Here is a 17,238-nt window from a genome sequence, read left to right as displayed (position 1 = left end):
CATTAGTGCTGGGCTCAGCAGCCAGAGCTCAGGCAGATGGAGGGGGCCCCATGTTTGTACAGTCCACCGTCACCCTCCTCCCTCCAGCCTGCACTGCCTCACGTACTACATAACTTGTATTTCTGTTACCTGGGCGAGCTTAGCTTCCCCAGCCAAGCACGGGGACCTCAAGCAGTTTGGGGCTGTCTCCTTGTTCTCAGAAGTGAAGTTTGGGCTGGAGTCAACCCTGGCCTCTGCAGGGAAGTGTGCCCCTTCCCCACTCACCAGTGGAGCTGCGGCTGTGGCCTGGAACTCTTCTCTAATCTCTCCTTGTCCCTCAGAAATCTTGGCTGCACCCCACCCCCTGACCACCCAATTCTGCAGCCATGAACACAAGGGCCCTTCTGGCCTTTGCAGTTGCTGCCAGTGACAAGCCCAGTGTGCCTTGGAGCCTTCAGTCAGAGCTCGGGTCCGGCTCTAAACAGGGGCAGGGACGTTAGTTTGGGGCAGGGGGTGTCACTCCTTTACCTTGGCTAATGCCATCATGAAGGGCCCAGCATCCTTCCTGTGTTTAGGCGCCATGGCCACTCTGCCCAGCTTCTCCCAGCACAGAGTTCTGTCTACAAGTCTTTCCCTGTGAGACTCATGTCCTTGTCCACCCAGTGGGTAGACAGCCCTGCCCTTCCCACCTCCCAGGCCGGTGCAGCAATCCACTCCGAGTCAGAAGAGAAACTGGGTGGTTGGCATCACCGGGCACTGGCAGGTTCTTGCAGCTTTAGCCTAGAGCCCCACTTCATGCAGATTCGGAGTACCAGCTCACTGTGCCAGCTAGGGGGCATGTCCTGCGCAGGCTTTCCACCCCACACGACTCTGCTCCCCTCCTGGGGTGGGGGTAGTCAGCCTAGTGTCCGCGTGCAAGATCTTTCATTCTTAGGTAACAGACCCTCAGCTATTTGATGACACCTGCCTGCCTCAAGGAGTAGCCACAGCCCTCTGCACACACTAGGGAGGAAGGCGTACACCCAAGGAGACTGTTGTGGTTGGAGTGGAGTGGTCCGGCAGGAGCAGTGTTGGGAGAGTGACTAGGCTGAACAGCCGCAGCTGGGTAGGGGTGCGGGGCGCCCAGCAGGAGAGACCACGGTAGTAGCCCGTGGTCCCGCCCTGCCGCTGCTCAGCCTGGCAGCGTTCCTTCGCAGCCTCCTGCCAGCACAGCCAGCCCCCTGCCCCCACGGAGCCGGTGCCAGAGCAGCATTCCGCAAGCCGGGCTGCATCTCCCCAGCGCGGAGGCTGTGCAGTTGCAGAAGGGCCATTCGGCCGGGACTGGGCCTCTGGCCCCACAGCCGGCTGATTCCGGCAGGTCATCTGAACGGCTTCTGTCGCAGCGGCGGTGGCTCGGAGACCCTGCGCAGCCAGAGGCCATCAGGTAGGTCCCGGAGGCGCAGAGCAAAGCGCGTGGAAGGCCGGAGTAGCTGGGGATCCCAGACTCACCCCCAAGTCGGAGCATCTGAGGCCACAGGGGGCGGGCGGTGAGGGCGACTCGGGTGCGCGGCACCGGCCCTCTACGTCGCCAGCCTCAGGGGGGCAGGTGGGTCGGGGGCCAGCGCGCCCAGCTCAGCGACCTCACGCCTAGCCTGGCCCCGCCCCCGCAGAACAGCAGGAGGACACCCCGGTTCGACTCCGGGGCGAACTTCCCAGCAGACAGGGGCTCGGGAGGGTGGGGTCCCGCGGTCCCAAACGCTCCCACGTCAGCAGCCGAGTCGGCCCAGGGACCCCCGAGGCTCTCTGCAGGGCAGCTGCCTCGGCACCGCGCGCGCCACGCGCGTCCGCGCCCCTAGCCGGCACGCGGGGCGGCCTGGCCCTTTAAGCGTCCAGACGGCGGCCCCAGCTGACGCGCGGGCTCCAATCGGCGCCCCGCGCCCCCCGCCCGCCGCGCCCGAGGCTCCCGGGCCTCAGCTGCTCGGCCGGGACTCGCCGCGGCCCTGCGCCTCCGCCCGCCCGCCCGGCCGCGCCCCCGGGGCCATGGTCGCGGGGCCCTGCGCCGGGGCGGCCCCCAGCGCGGCGCTTCATGGAGCGGCCCGGGCCCGGCCGCCGGGGGCAGCGCGATCCTGCGGGGCCCTGTGAGCTCCCAGCGCCGCGGCACCATGGTACGCCGGGCCCTGCCTGTCCTTCCGCTTATCCGCCCACCTGCGAGCGCTGCCTTTCGGAGCGCACGGCCCCGCGGGACCCGGTACGGGGGCTGGGGCGACCTGGCCCCTTCCCCGGGGCCCTGGGTCCTATCTGCTGGGTGTCCCGGGCCGGGAGTGCAGCGTGGTGGCGCGGCTAGGGGGTGAAATTCCTGGGGTGGGGGTGCTGGCGTGGAAGGCCGAGGTCTTGCTGCGCACGGGCGAAGGGGGGCGCTTCTCTGCGCCCGGACGGCGCCGCCCCGGGGCTGGTAATAGGGGGTGCGGGAGGGCGGGGGAGGAGAGAGTCGGATTCCCGTCCGGGCCTTGGGCCACGTGGGCGCTGCAGCCGCTCTGCCGGAGATTGGGACGGCTTGGGCCAAAAGGCGGGGGGCGCCCACAGCTGGAGTGGAAACTCCTGTGTGACCTTGGGCCGGTCCCCTGCCGTCTCTGAGCCTGTTTCTCAGGCCTCTGCAAAGAAGGCATCCAGAAGCCGTGAGCCTGTAACCCTGCTCGGCTTGGGCACTCCCACGCTGCCCAGGGAGAACCGGGTGTCTTGACTGCCCCCAGGTTTCACCATGGCCTTCAGGAGTCCAAAGCTTGTGGCCTCTGCAGGTGGCCTCCTGTAGGGAAAGGCTGCAGTTGCAGCTGGCATAGCCAGGTGGAGAGAGGCCTCCTTAGCTTCAGGGACCTGAAGCATTTGGCCAGAGGCGGCACAGCTGGTGGGCATTGAGTGGGATTGGCCCTGCAGTGTCTGGGGTCCATGGCTGGGCAGGCTGGGTGTGTCTTTAGGGATGCGTGGGTTCCTGCTAGGCTCAGGTGACCCTTCCCAAGCAGGTGGGCCTGGTGAGATCTGTAAAGGAAGGACAAGGGCCTTTCCCTGTCACCATCTAGCCCCTCAGTCACCCGCAGGTGCAGTGACTGGGGAGGATGCAGCTACAGACCCGGCACCTCCGCCCACACCTCGCTGTCCGGCCACTCGGAGTGTCCCCGGCAATGCCTCTCTGGGCCTCAGGTTCTCCATCTGCTGCGGGACTTGGTCCCAGAGGGTGAATCAGTGAGTTAGAGCCGAGGCATGGGCGGGGCTCCGTGCCACGTCCCAGCTAGATGGCCGGCAGTCCGAGACCGAGTCAAAGATAGGTGTCCTGGGTGGTGAGGAAACGTGAGGAAGGTGATGGCCACTGTTGGTGGGGCTGAGGGTGAAGAGCGGACATGTCCAACGCTACTGATTGGAAAGGTAGCTAGAAGGCTCCCTGGGGCTCGCCTGCAGCCCAAACAGCTTCTCCCTAAGAGAGCTGACGAGGGAGCTGAGACGCCATCCCCTCTGTCCAGACTAACCACTGCTGACAGGAGAATGGACTGACAGGGGACAGCTGCATCCTTGGGCCTGTAAGGCCCATTGGGGCAAATCAGTCAGACACAGGAGGCAGAGCCTGTGGAGCATCCAAAGCTGGCCTGTGGGGCTGGACTGGCCGGTGTATGCTGAGCCCCAGGCCTGTCTCTACCACGCAGCCTCATGGTAGGAGTAATCAGGCCTCTGTTCTGGGCCCTTTACAGGCTCCGCCTGAGCCTAAAAGACCTGACAGTCTGGTCCAGTGGTCTCTAAGGTCCCTGGGCCTCTCCAGGAGCTGTGTCTCCAGGACAGGGCCACCCTGGAGCTTCTGGGTCTGGGCTGGGGTCTCCTCTTGGGAGTGTAGTGAACAGAAAAAACAGCCCATTCCCCCCACTGAGAAGGTTCCTGGGTACAAGAAGCTGCTGTGGCTGGAGGGGCCTGGATGTCTTTAGCCTGCTGCCTTCTGTAGGCCCTACAGGCCTTTACTGGTCACTGTCCAAGCGAAGGGTCCCCCAGATACAGGCTGTGTGTTGTCGCGGAAGCTGGGTCTTCCGCTGTCCAGGGGTTCGCGGCTGGGCAAGCCCAGGAAGGTCAGGACACACTGAGGGACAGCGGGGTGACCCCTAGGGTATGCACAGAGTGGCCACCTGGGCTCAGATCCCAGGACAGTGTAGCCCTAGGAGCACCTGTCCCTGCCGTGCAGCTGGTACCCCCTGCCTTGGCGACTAGAGCAGACCATCTCTGATGGCACCTCCCACGCTGTGGGCAGGTGCGGGCAGCGGCTGGCCCTCACTCACCTCTCCTGTGTCCTGGCCCCGCAGTTGCTGGTTGAGAAGACTACAGACTCCCCGGCGGCAGAGTTCTCGCTGGTGGAGGACGTGGCCCTGCACTTCACCTGCTTGATGGGCCGCCTGAACGAGCAGCGCCTCTTCCAGCCGGACCTGTGTGACGTGGACCTGGTGTTGGTGCCCCAGCACAGCGTGTTCCCCGCACACAAGGGTGTGCTGGCCGCCTACAGCCAGTTCTTCCACTCGCTCTTCACGCAGAACAAGCAGCTGCAGAGGGTCGAGCTGTCTCTGGAGGCGCTGGCGCCTGGCGGCCTGCAGCAGATCCTAAACTTTATCTACACGTCCAAGCTGCTGGTGAACGCGGCCAACGTGCAGGAGGTGCTCAGCGCGGCCTCGCTGCTGCAGATGGCCGACATCGCGGCCTCCTGCCAGGAGCTGCTGGATGCCCGGTCTCTGTCGCCCTCGAGCCCTGTGGCCCTGGCGCAGCCAGCTGCCAGCTGTGCCCCGGTGCCTCCACCACCCTACTACTGTGACATCAAACAGGAGGCGGACGCCCCAGGCCTGCCGAAGATCTATGCCCGGGAGGGCCCTGACCCCTACTCTGTGCGTGTGGAGGATGGGGCGGGGACAGCTGGGGACGTCAGCTCTGCCACGCCCGGGCCGGCACAGCCGCTCTTTAAGGAGGAGAAGGAAGGAGCACCTGAGGAGGCTGAGGCCCCCAGTAGCCTGTGCAAGCTGGAAAGCGGAGAGGGGCTGGAGACAGAACTGGGTGCCTCCGGCACCTATGGGCGCCAGGAGCAGTCACAGATCATTGTGGAGGTGAATCTTAATAACCAGACACTGCATGTGTCCACTGGGCCTGAGGGCAAGCCAGGTGCCACTGTGGTACTAGGCCAGGAGGATGGGATGCAGGGACGACACTCGGAAGAGGAGGAGGAAGAGGAGGAAGGAGGAGGGAGTGGAGAGGGAGCGGAGGAGGAGGAAGAGGAGGAAGAAGAGGAAGAAGAAGGAGGAGGCAGCCATGGAGAGGAGGAGGAAGAGGAGGAGGAAGGGCCCAGTGAGCAAGAGGAGGAGGAGGAGGAGGAGCCCAGCGAGCAGGATGCTGAGAGTTCTGAGGAGGAGGCGGAGAGCAGGCAGGACCCTGCGGCTCCTGCTGGGTGTCAGGGCAGCCAGGTGGACCCTCCACTGCACAGCCGAATGTCCACGAGGTCCCGGGGACAGAACACCCGGCGCCGAGCCACCCCAGAGCCAGAAGAGGCCGGGCGTAGAGGTGGGAAGAGACCCAAGGCCTCTGGAGCTGTTCCGGCAGCCCAGGCAGCTGATGGGCTGGGGGCCAAGGTGAAACTGGAGGAAAAACAGCAGCATCCATGCCAGAAATGCCCCCGGGTCTTCAACAACCGCTGGTACCTGGAGAAGCACATGAACGTGACCCACAGCCGCATGCAGATCTGTGGACAGTGTGGGAAACGCTTCCTGCTGGAGAGCGAGCTGCAGCTGCACAGACAGACCGACTGCGAGCGCAACATCCAGGTGAGCCACGCTGCCCAGGCAGTGTCCAGGGCTGGGCCAGACTTGCTGTCAGAGGAGGGGGTGGCGCACGGGGGTGGGGGTGGGGGACGGGGAGCAGAGGCTTGTGGCAGCACCCGTACCGAAGGGGCTGCAGGGGTGTGTGGGAGAGATACCTGAGGCCAGGGCACAGTAGGAACTGGGAAGGATGTGTCTTAACAGCTCCGTAGGGCCGCAGAGCTGCCTGTGGAGTTTCATGGATTGTACACTACACCAAAGTGCACAGAGGAGAAAGGCCTAGAGAGGGCCCCACCCTTCACTTCCCACTGTGTAGAGCCGCAGATAGCCAGTCGGGAGGAAGTCAACTCTGGAAGCAACAGCTGCCCTGGGTCTGGAGAAAAAAAGACTGGATGAGAAATTTGGAAAGAGCTGTGTATAGGGGGCAGGGGTGGGGTGGGGGGGGATGCCGGGATGGCTGCCAGGCCTTGGGCCAGTCTGCATTTGTCTGAGCACACCCCAGCATGTGCACTCGCGCGCGCACACACACACACACACACACACACACAAACACACACACATAGACACACACACACACACACACACACACACTGGCTAAAAGCTTTTGCCAGTCTGCATCTGTCTGGGCACACCCCAGCATGTGTGTACTACACACACACACACACACACACACACCACACACACACACAAACACACACATATAGACACACACACACACATACTGGCTAAAAGCTTTTGCCAGGCTGCATCTGTCTGAGCACACCCCAGCATGTGTACACACACACACACCACGTCACATACCCCACATACACCCCCCCACACACACACATACACACAGCGCACTGGCTAAAGGCTTGTGCTTTTTCTGGCTCAGGAAGGGGGAGGGGGAAACCTGGGCCACAGGTAGGCGGGTGCTAATTGCCTGTACTAATTGCTAATTGTGATGCCAGTGGTGAAGGTGTAACCTGATGAGCTGCCCCCCCATTCTGTGCACCTGTTTCCTGCCCCCCATTCTGTGCACCTGTTTCCTGCCCCCCATTCTGTGCACCTGTTTCCTGCCCTCCATTCTGTGCACCTGTTTCCTGCCCCTGGGCTGCCCACCCCATTCTGTGCACCTGTTTCCTGCCCCCCATTCTGTGCACCTGTTTCCTGCCCTCCATTCTGTGCACCTGTTTCCTGCCCCCCCATTCTGTGCACCTGCTTCTTGCCCCCCATTCTGTGCACCTGTTTCCTGCCTCCCCACCATTCTGTGCACCTGTTTCCTGCCTCCCCACCATTCTGTGCACCTGTTTCCTGCCTCCCCACCATTCTGTGCACCTGTTTCCTGCCTCCCCACCATTCTGTGCACCTGTTTCCTGCTCCCCGCCCCCTGCTGCCCCTCAGCTATTCCTGCTGCACCTTGAGCCGCTCCGAGGGGCTGAAGCCCTTCCCACTTCCTGCCCAGACCCCAGACCCCAGCCTCTGGGGCTTCAGGTGGCACAAACAGACAAGCATGTAGGAGCACCACCCTCAGTCCACCCGCCTTCCACTGCCTGGGGGGGGGGGCCCTGGTACCCTCTGCAGCCTGTACAGCCAACACTGACAGGAACCAAAAGGCTGCTCCACCAACCAGCACAGCTGCCACAGCCTCTTGCCTGGGGAAAGCCTTAGAGGGGAGATCCCGGGAGAGGCACCCAGCATCCCTGCATGCAGGTGTAGAATGATCAGCCTGGGAGCATTAGAGCCAGCCGCCTTCTTACCAGCACACTTCAGGTGGGGAAACTGAGGCCCTAGAGAGGCCAAGGCTAGCTCCAGGTCACAGCTGAGGCTGTTCCCTTTTAGTGCATGACGTGTGGCAAAGCCTTCAAGAAGCTCTGGTCCCTGCACGAGCATAACAAGATCGTGCACGGCTACGCGGAGAAGAAGTTCTCCTGTGAGATCTGTGAGAAGAAGTTTTACACCATGGCACACGTGCGCAAGCACATGGTTGGTAAGTCTCCGCCAGTGCAGGTGTGGGCAGAGGATGGGCCGGCTCCTCGCCGTGTCAGAAAGGACTCTGCGTCCAGGTGGTAGGGAGCGGGAAGCAGCCCGCAGGTGGGCAGCTTGCCCCGTGCGCCGGGGTGCCGTGCCTGGGCAGGCTGGCAGGTGGGAATCCAGCTGGGACCCTGGTGGCCAGGCTGTGGATCCAAGGAAAAGAACAGCGTTTCCTGAGTCACACGGTCCTGTCTCGGTGTGACAGCAATCAGGCCTCTCAGGCTTTCTCACCTTTGGCCCTCACAGGGCTTCAGGCTGCTCTCCAGGGGCCACACCTGGACACAGTAAGGAGGCCTCCCCAAGTATGCTAGCCACCCCACTCATGCTAGGCCACATACCCTCTAGGTGGGCCTGGCTTAGTGTCTGGATTCTGGGCTCCAAGCACTAGGGAGGAGTTAACCGAGGCAGGCCGACAGTCCCCAGCAGACGTACCTGCCTTGCTCCACAGCGTAGTGTAACCTGGACTGGACTGGGACTCTGGGGTCTAAGTGTTGGCCAGGGGCATGCTGGGTAACCAGCTTTTAAGCTGGGAGGGCTGTCTCCAGCTGTTTTCATTGGCCTTTGGTGTCACTGGACCCAAGACTGAAGCCTTCACCTGCTGCTGTGTTCCATTGAGTTCAGTGTCACCCCCCAGGAGACTGTGGGGTGCAGGTCTGCCAGAAGGCAGGTCTGCAGGTGGGGGTTCAGGTAGGTGCCCTGGAGAAGTGACGGCCGGCACCCACCCGCAGCCCACACCAAGGACATGCCCTTCACCTGTGAGACCTGTGGGAAGTCCTTCAAGCGCAGCATGTCGCTCAAGGTGCACTCGCTGCAGCACTCGGGAGAGAAGCCTTTCCGCTGTGAGGTGAGCTCTGCTTTGGTCTCACCTCCACCCGCAGGGATGGGGGGTGGGGGGAGGGAGGTCAGGAGGAGCTGCAGGCCTCGATCAGCGGCACACACCTGCCATCCCAGCGCTTGGGAGGTGGAGACGGGTGGGCTCGGGGAGCTCGCTGGCTAGTCAGCAGAGACTGGGCAGAGAGTGTCCGGGCCACTGAGAGGCCCTGTCTCAAAAAACAGCTAATGTGGAAGGCACCTGAGGAGACACCAGAGGTTGGCCTCTGGCCTCCACACGGGGTATGTCCATCAGTGTCCATCAGTGTGGACACACACACGAAGGACGACAGTGTCTGTAGCTCTCCATCTCCCCCCAACCCCCCCCCCCCACAGAACTGCAACGAACGCTTTCAGTACAAGTACCAGCTGAGGTCGCACATGAGCATCCACATTGGCCACAAGCAGTTCATGTGCCAGTGGTGCGGCAAGGACTTCAACATGAAGCAATACTTTGACGAGCACATGAAGACGCACACAGGTACGTGCGCTCCACCTGGGCCTCGGTTTACCCCTGGGCTTCCTTGTCCCTGAGCTGGGAGGGGGTGTGGTGGGGTGGGGTGGGGTGCCAGGGCCGGGCCATGAACACCCCTGCTGCCCCCTCCAATTTCAGGGGAGAAGCCGTATATCTGTGAGATCTGTGGCAAGAGCTTCACCAGCCGCCCCAACATGAAGAGGCACCGGCGCACACACACGGGAGAGAAGCCCTACCCGTGTGACGTGTGTGGCCAGCGTTTCCGTTTCTCCAACATGCTGAAGGCACACAAAGAAAAGTGCTTCCGCGTCAGCCACCCGCTGCCCAGCGACCCTGCTGCCCTGCCTGCCGCGCACCAGCAGCCCACAGCCTCACTCTTCCCCACGGCAGCCCCCAGGCTGGACACTAACTGACCTTCCCCCCTCCCCAGGACAGGCCCCCCCCTGCCCCGCAGCCAGGACAGCAGATACACTCTGGGGGCTGGGCTGCAGCTCGATACCCTGGGTCCTGGTGCAGCTCCTTGGAGATCTTACTCCTGATCTCTGGGAGTAAAGGAACAGAGAGGGACCCGGTTGGCTGCGCCCCTCCAGGTGAGGGATGCTAGAGGTAGCAAACGCAGGGCAGGGAGACCTCTGGGCTGCAGGCAGGGCCTGGGCCAGCCTCACCTGCCCATCCTCCGCTACCGTGACCCCTAACTTACTCCCTAGGATGGGAGGGTTTGGGGAGAATTTGGGTTCCCCCCTGTTGCAGGAGTTGTAGACCCAGGAAGGCATGACAGGATGCCAGGTATGGCTGGGTAGGGGAGCAGCGGGCGGGGTGTCAAGGCTGCAGACACCGCCCCCCACCCGCATGGTGCAGAGCAGAGCCATTGGGGGCTGGTCTCCATGGGTTTCCTTAATACATCCCTACCAGGCAGGTTCAGGGATCCCCAGTGGGCAAACAGCCCCAAACCCTGGAGAGACTATATCTGGGTGCTGGAGACCAAACCTCCAGGGGGTAGAACACCCAACTTGCCAGCCCCAGCTCTTCCAGGGGTCCTGCAGGAGGAGAAGATTCCAGGGGTGGGCCCCACTGGGGCCTCAGGCGAGTAGTTCAGGGTTTCACGGTGCTATCTGTGGGGCACAGGGCACCCCTGTCCCTTACCAGCCTGCCTAGCTGGACTTCCCCTTGCCCCCCTCTCACCAGGAGATACACATGTCTATGTCTGCTCCCCAGAGGCCCACATGAGGCCTCAGCCCCTCCTGGGGCCAGGCCAATACCTGCCTCTTGCTGGCTCCTGGTCCCTTTTGCACTCTGCACTGTCTGGGGTGCCGCTCCACAGCCCTGCCAGGGAGAGAATCCAGTGTGTTCAGGCCCCTATGGGAGCAGGGAGCTCAGCCGGTGCCCAGTGCTTGCCCTGGGGAGGCAGGCACTAACAGGTGACCCTTTCTGTTGTCATTTAATGTCCTTATTCCTGGGTTTAAACGGGAAGAGGTTTCCATAAGCTACGTTTCCTGGTTCTGATCCCTCACTGTTTATTAGCTTCTGTTTGTTACACTCTGCACCTTATTCCCCCCCCTCCCCCTCCCCGGCATGTGCCCCAGGGGACTGGCAGAGAGTGCTGGACGTCAGATGCCCATGGAGCTGGGACAGAGGGCTGGGGACATTTTAATCATCAATAAATGAAGCACTTTATTCTGTACAGGTGTGGGCAGGCCCAAGGTTCCCGGCTGACTCGGCTGTCCTCTGGGCGGGGAGGGGTTGAGCGAGCAGTTTGCCTGTGTGGGCGCCTCTTCCCAGCCTGAAGAGTCAGGCTTAGAAACATGCCCTCAGGTCTCCTGTGGCCACTGAAGAGACAGGTGGGGGCCCTGTTGAGAAGGCAAGGTTTTCCAGTTGGCTGCCGACTCCTGAGCTGCTGCCCAAGGTTGGGCTTCCAGTTCCTTCACTGTAGCTCTTCGTCCACTGGCACCTTTAATCTCTGGGCTCCCATGATGTCCTCAGGGAACTCTTGCCTGGCAGCTCTACACAGCTGGCTTACATTACCCCCCCCACCCCCCCACCCCAAAAAACAACCCACTGCAAGGGGTCACCAACTCATCACTGGCTGGTCCTGGTGGCCTTCATGGGACCAGGGACCCTGGGCTATCTGGCCATTCATTAATAAGCAGCAATCTGAAGAGCAGATTAATTACACTTTAGCACACCCTCCCCCAGTGGCCAGACCTGGTTCCTGGGCACTGGCTGGGATGGTTGCTGTGTGGAAGGTGGGTACAGCCCCGTCTCTCTGAGGCTCCTGCGTGCCTGGTGCTACACTCAACACTCTGCCCGCTACCCGATGCAATAAGCCCCTCCATGAGGCAGAATTGGGGTTCTTCTCTCAACAGCTTTTACACTTTATTTTTAAAGAGACAGTCAAGTCCATGAATGTTGACGTGAGGGAACCGGAACATAGTGGCTACTTGCCCGGCCCAAGAGACGGTAACCTTGGGACCACCACCTCCTGAGAGACTTGCTGGGGTCTCTTGCCCAGCTGGGCCTGGGCCTGTCTCTTCTGAGACAATGCAGGCTGCTCTGGTCTTGGGGCAGTTGGTGGGGAGTTCCTATGAAGGCACAGAGGGCCCAGAACCCAGGGATGACCACTTGTGCATCCCTTCACAGGGGTTGTGTACGACACTCCCATGGTCCCACAGTGGGGACAGTAGGCATCTGAGCACGTTGGGTGACAGGAATAAACTCAGTTCCGCTCCTGGCCCCTGACCCAGCCTCTTCTTTACTACGTGCAGGTGTCGTAGCATCCCAGCGCACAAGTCCTACGGGCACTTAGGCCTTCCATGGGGCCCATCTTTGTCCTTCAAGGTTGGGACAACATGGCCCCCGTGTTGGGTCTGGGTTTGGGGTCAGACACAGAAGGGCCTGAAAGTACTGGGGTCTGCTGAGTCGGTCACCCCCATGGTGGAGCCCATGAGAGTCTAGGGCCTTGGTCACAGGAGCCTGGACAGCAGGGCCCGCTCTTCTCTTCCACCTACTCAGCCCTGTCTGGCACTTTGGGACCCCAGAAGCTGTTGAGAGTCAGAGTCCTCACGTATACTTCCTGCTGCTGGTGCTGTGCTTGGTGGAATTCTGGGCCGCGGGGAGGACATGGGTGGAAGATCTCTACAACTGTGACCTGTCACCCACAGGTGCGCAACGCCTCAGGCAGACCTGGAGGCCTGGTGTGGGAAGCCGTGGGTAGGGCTGCTGCAGTCTCCTGCTTCAGAAGAAACAGGCTGTGCTCACATCCTTGAAAGCTTGGGTGAGCGGGATCATGGCCGTGACACCTGCACGCAGGAAGCAGACGCAGGAAGGTTAAGAGTTCAAAGCCACTCTTGGTCACATAGTGAGTTCCAGGCCAGCCTGCCCTGTGGAACTGACACCCAGGCTCAAGCCTAAGGGAAGACACACGAGGCTGGGACACAAGGGGACTTCTTGGGAGGGTCGTGTTGTGTTCCTTTCTCTCGCCTCTGTACTCTGTCCTTCAGCCTGGCGCTACTTTCACACAGGGCCCTGGGCTAGCTAGGCCGTGGCATGTCTGGGCACTTCAGTTAGCCCAGGTCCCTCTGTCTCACCTCTTGCCCCAAGCCTGGCTGGGAAGGCCATGTGCCCAGTCTATGAGTGCTTGGTTCTAAGGCCTGGTAAGTAGTAGCAACCAGAGTGACACCTACACTGCAGCTTAGCGGTACTTTTGCATCCTCTCCGTGCTATGATGTGGCTTTTTAGCTGTGTTTGGTCACACGGGTAAAGTTGGGTCCCACGGCAGTGATAAGCCACCCCCCAGTTCAGCAGCATGTTTCTAGAATCTCTTATGGACACAAAAGCACCTTGGTCTTGGGTTTCCTCAGGCCAAGCTGCCAGGCAGTCTACTGGTCTGAGGGCAGTGGGACACCTGAAATCCCAGGTGGCTGAGAGTTGAGGCAGGAGGATTGATTGAGCCCAGAAAGTTTGAGGCCAGTCTACAACATAGACCTTGTCTCAAAATGAATATCGTGTGTGTGTGTGTGTGTGTGTGTGTGTGTGTGAGAGTGTATATGTGTGTGTGTGCGCGCGCGCGCGCGCGCCTGCATGTGCATTCATGTGTGTGAGAGCCAACGTAGAGGTCAGAGGGCGGCCTCCAGTGTCAATTCTTACGTTTTGGGGGTTGAGGCAGGATTTCTTGGTTTCCTGGCCTCTGAGCCTTTGTGTGTTCTTACACCACAATCTCCCATCTTCCCACAGAGCTACTGGGATGTCAGATTTGTGTACCGTGCTTAGCTTCATATGTGCCCACTGACTCATCTCTCAAACTAATTCATGTATGCTTACGTGTGTAGGAACTGGGAACGGGCACACACACACCCTATGTAGCTGAATATGACCACTGAGTCATCTCCCAAATTCATATATGTGCACATGTGTGGGAACACGCCCACATGTGTGAGAACACGCACACTCATCCTCTGCAGCTGAATATGACTCTGAGCTGCTCATCCTGCTTCTGTGGCCCCCAAGGCACTGGGAATCCAACTCAAGGTCTTGTGCACACTAGGCAAACACCCTCCCCTAATACACCTACTTTCCGTGCGTGTGTGTGTGTGTGTGTGTGTGTGTGTGTGTGTGTAATATAAAATATGGGGAAGGGACATGATAAAAAGGCGGTGGAGGAAGGAGAAACCTGCTATCTCTCCATAGATGGTGGTCTTTGGGGCCTTTGGGGAGTGGGGAGCCCAGGTGCAGTTGAGCACCACCCCACCTTGAACTCCATTTCCACACCCTTGCCTAGCTGGAGGTGAGGCTTTTGACGCCCTGTGGCTACACCTCATTTTCCACTCCCCGCTGGGGCTTCTGGGAAAGACCAAAGTTCCCTGTAGCTGCCCCGCCTGCATAAGGAAACAGAAACACAGAACTGAAGCCACTTGCATAAATAAACACTGACTGACACAGGAATTACATCCCAGGTCTGTCCAAGGCCAAGCCACTTGCACTGTAAATCCTTCACCATGCCCCCTCTGCCCTGGGACATGGACAGGTGTCAGGACAGGGACTGTTAGTTGAAAATGGCAGGACCCATCTATCCAAGTCAGAGAGTGGCTGCACACAAGGACTGAACACAGCTAAGTCTTCCAACCACCAGGACTCCACCCGAAGCAAACTCAGCCCTGTCCGAGGGAGGAGTGACTGCTGCTCGGTCTTCTACAGAGTCTACAGTGTGTTTATACGTGCTTTCTCCTGCTCTGGAGATCCCCACACACTTTGACACAGGCTTGTATAGGACAAAAGTTTGCAAGTGAGGTCTAGTTGTTCACACTCTCCCTTTTATGTTCTTAGAGCTGAGGACTCACTCCCTGATCCAACATACAAAAGACACTCTCCTGCATCCCCCAAAACGTGTCCAGCCCACGGCTACATTACTAAGCCACACTTGTTTATTTTATTCTCCGGGAGTCAAATCTAGTCTCAGGGCTGCCAAAGCGCACCCTCTGGGCTTCTCCCCTGTAAGCACATGTAGGTCAGGAGCCGGGGGTCTGCTTCTTCCCTTCAGAGTGAGCCTCCAGGCACCAGAACCTGCAGGCACTGGACAGGAAGGAACAGAGCTTAGCCAAGTGGGTGGGTTCGAGGATCCCAGCCCAGTGGTGAGGCCCTGGAGAGAGAAAACCTCCAAAAAAGCCCTTGGAGTGTTACAGCACTGTTAGCATCACAGCTCTCCCAGCTGTACAGCAGCTCTCTGTGGTGGGAGGAATGAGGGCTGCGTAAGCCTTGGGGAAGTTGGTAGAGGCTTTCGGGGCGACTGTACATGACTCGCTTGGGCTGAGGTGCTGGGGATGCTCCATTTGCATGGAGAAGAATTCCAGGAGCCAGGCTACCTGACCACCTTGAGAACTGGGGTGGGGGTGGGGTCGCAGGACTGCATGGCTGGAGGCATGCAGGCACAGAACAGGGAGGGAGCCATCCCTACTCCTGCGGGTCTCAAGACTGAGCTAGCTCTGTGCCAGTTTCCCTGTTGGCACAATCCAAGTGCCCCACAATGTGTAAATATGTTTAGTGATGATAAGACGCACATATGAGTTGTAATTTTGTGTGTGGTGGTGGATGCCTGTCACAGTGTCCCTCAGAAGGGCACAGCACAGCCTTGGTGTTAGTCTTCAGTCTCCACTTTGTTTGGGACAGGATATTGTTTTTTGTTTGTTTGTTTGTTTGGTTTTGTTTTTTATGCAGGTGCCAGGCTAGCTGCCCCTTGGCTTCTGGAGGTCCTTCTGTCTCCACCTCCCATCTCCTGGGAGGCACACGGATTACAGATATTTACACACTGCATCTGCACACACACTACATGTGCATCTGGTTTTTACATGGATCTGAACACAGGTCATGAGTCTTGCATGGCAGGTGATTTTTTTTCCCACTGAGTCATCTCTGCAGGCCCCACCTTTTGAATTTTAACCACTGACAAAGGTACAGATAGGTGTCGTCAAAGTCACCCACACTGTGTGCACCCTCACTGCCACCCACGCTCCAGGCATCCTCTTCAGAGCCTGCCCATCAGCTGTCCACTCACTCTGTCTGAAAAGTGTCACTCTAGGAGCCTCATACAAATGAAGTCATTTATTTGGTGTGTGTGTGTGTGTGTGTGTGTGTGTGTGTCCACTCTATGCGTGAGGGACCCAGGTGTCTGTGCAGGGATAAAACCCTGGTCTTCAGACACCTTTGCTCACTGAGCCATCTTGCCTCCCCTGGTTTGTCTTAACTAGTTTTGGGGATTTTCAGCCTTTGTTGCTTAGCTTCCTCCCCTGCTCGCTCTCTCTCTGGGGTAGGACACAGTGCAGCTGTTGGCGATGGTTGTGCTCCATGGGCCCAGGACCCTCTTGATTACGGTGCATGTTCGCCATAGCGTCACTGCCTTCTGGACGGGGAGGCTCCAGGCCTATTCTTGCAGCAATTTATCCTCCCACTCTGTTGGAGACAGGGTCTCTCTGTGTAGCCTTGGCTGTCCTGGACTCACTCTGTAGACCAGGCTGGCCTCAAATTCAGAGATCCGCCTGCCTCTGCCTCCCGAGTGCTGGGGTTAAAGGCGTGCGCCACCGTTCCCTGGCTGTTCGTTTACTTTATCAAGGCCACTGAAGAAGCTTCTTTCTTTGTTAGTGTATTTTTTCAGCTCTGTAATTGCAACTTGGTTCTTCTGTATGGCTTCTGTTTCTTTGGTGAGATTTTTCTGCTTTGAGAAACTTAAAATGGTTTTTAATTGATCGAAACATTTTGTGATTACTGCTTTCAAATCCTTTCCAAATAACACTAGCGTTTAATATTCCTCTGGGTGTTGGCACCAATTGATGCTTGTTGTGATGCACTTGATTCTTGGTCTCATGCTCTGTGTCTGTGTCTGTCTCTCTGTCTCTGTCTCTTTCTCTCTCTCTCTCTTTGTCTCTCTCTCTCTCTCTCTCTCTCTCTCTCTCTCTCTCTCTCTCTCTCTGGCCTTTTATTGTAATAGGTGGTCAGACTGTTTAAGTTTAGTGCACATGATCTTTCTTAAATTATTTTTCCCCAGTTCCAGGACAAGTCCCCTGCTCTCAGCTCACTCCAGTTTGGCCCTGGTCTGTGTTTGTGAATTCAAGTTTAAAGAACAGTGAGTTATCAGAGGCTGTGCAGGCCCTTCCAATCCTACTCCCACCAGTGTTGCCCGAGCACACAGGACCCCGTAGGCCAATCTCGGTGAGCAGAGCCCAGTATGCAGGTCACTACCTCCCTAGGATGCCTGCAATTGGAGGTCCTGCCTTACCACCCTGTGTGGTCCCTGCATGGATTCATGGAGGCATGTGGGCTCAGTGTGTATCAGGAATGAGTCTTCCTATACATATGTTGCTAGGCAGGGACAGGAACCAGCAGGCCTGGGTCATCTTCTCCTACTGGAGGCAGTCATGGACCAACGTTACTGTTTAGATGTGTCCACCCATCACGTCGCCTGCTTCACCTGTCTCTTTGGCACTGGTGATCACCTGCTGTGCATCACCTGTGTCTGTAGCACTGGAGATCACCTGCTGTGTGTCACCTGTGTCTGTGGCACTGGGGATCACCTGCTGTGCATCACCTGTGTCTGTAGCACTGGAGATCACC

At 59.0% G+C, this 17,238-nt stretch overlaps 1 protein-coding gene across 3 annotated transcripts; it reads left to right on the top strand.

Annotated features, from left to right (window-relative positions):
- The first annotated feature begins 920 nt into the window (after window positions 1–920).
- ZBTB47 (zinc finger and BTB domain containing 47) lies at window positions 921–10,822 on the top strand. 3 transcript variants are annotated; one of them, XM_084754470.1, is made up of 6 exons: window positions 921–1,402; window positions 4,293–5,789; window positions 7,605–7,752; window positions 8,525–8,640; window positions 9,003–9,147; window positions 9,280–10,822. In XM_084754470.1, exons 2-6 carry the CDS (start codon window positions 4,374–4,376, stop codon window positions 9,552–9,554), a joined length of 2,100 nt encoding a protein of 699 aa, XP_084610596.1. In that variant the 5' UTR covers window positions 921–1,402; window positions 4,293–4,373; the 3' UTR covers window positions 9,555–10,822. The 3 variants fall into 3 exon arrangements, with proteins under 3 accessions (XP_084610596.1, XP_084610595.1, XP_084610597.1); XM_084754469.1 differs by lacking the exon at window positions 921–1,402 and adding an exon at window positions 1,913–2,123; XM_084754471.1 differs by lacking the exon at window positions 921–1,402 and adding an exon at window positions 1,920–2,206.
- The last annotated feature ends 6,416 nt before the right edge of the window (window positions 10,823–17,238 follow it).

The sequence above is a fragment of the Acomys minous genome (assembly GCF_964271855.1).
Source record: "Acomys minous genome assembly, chromosome: 13".
Classification (NCBI taxonomy): Eukaryota; Metazoa; Chordata; class Mammalia; order Rodentia; family Muridae; genus Acomys; species Acomys minous.
Note: the sequence above shows the minus strand (reverse complement) of the source record. Positions and strands in the feature narration are given on the sequence as shown.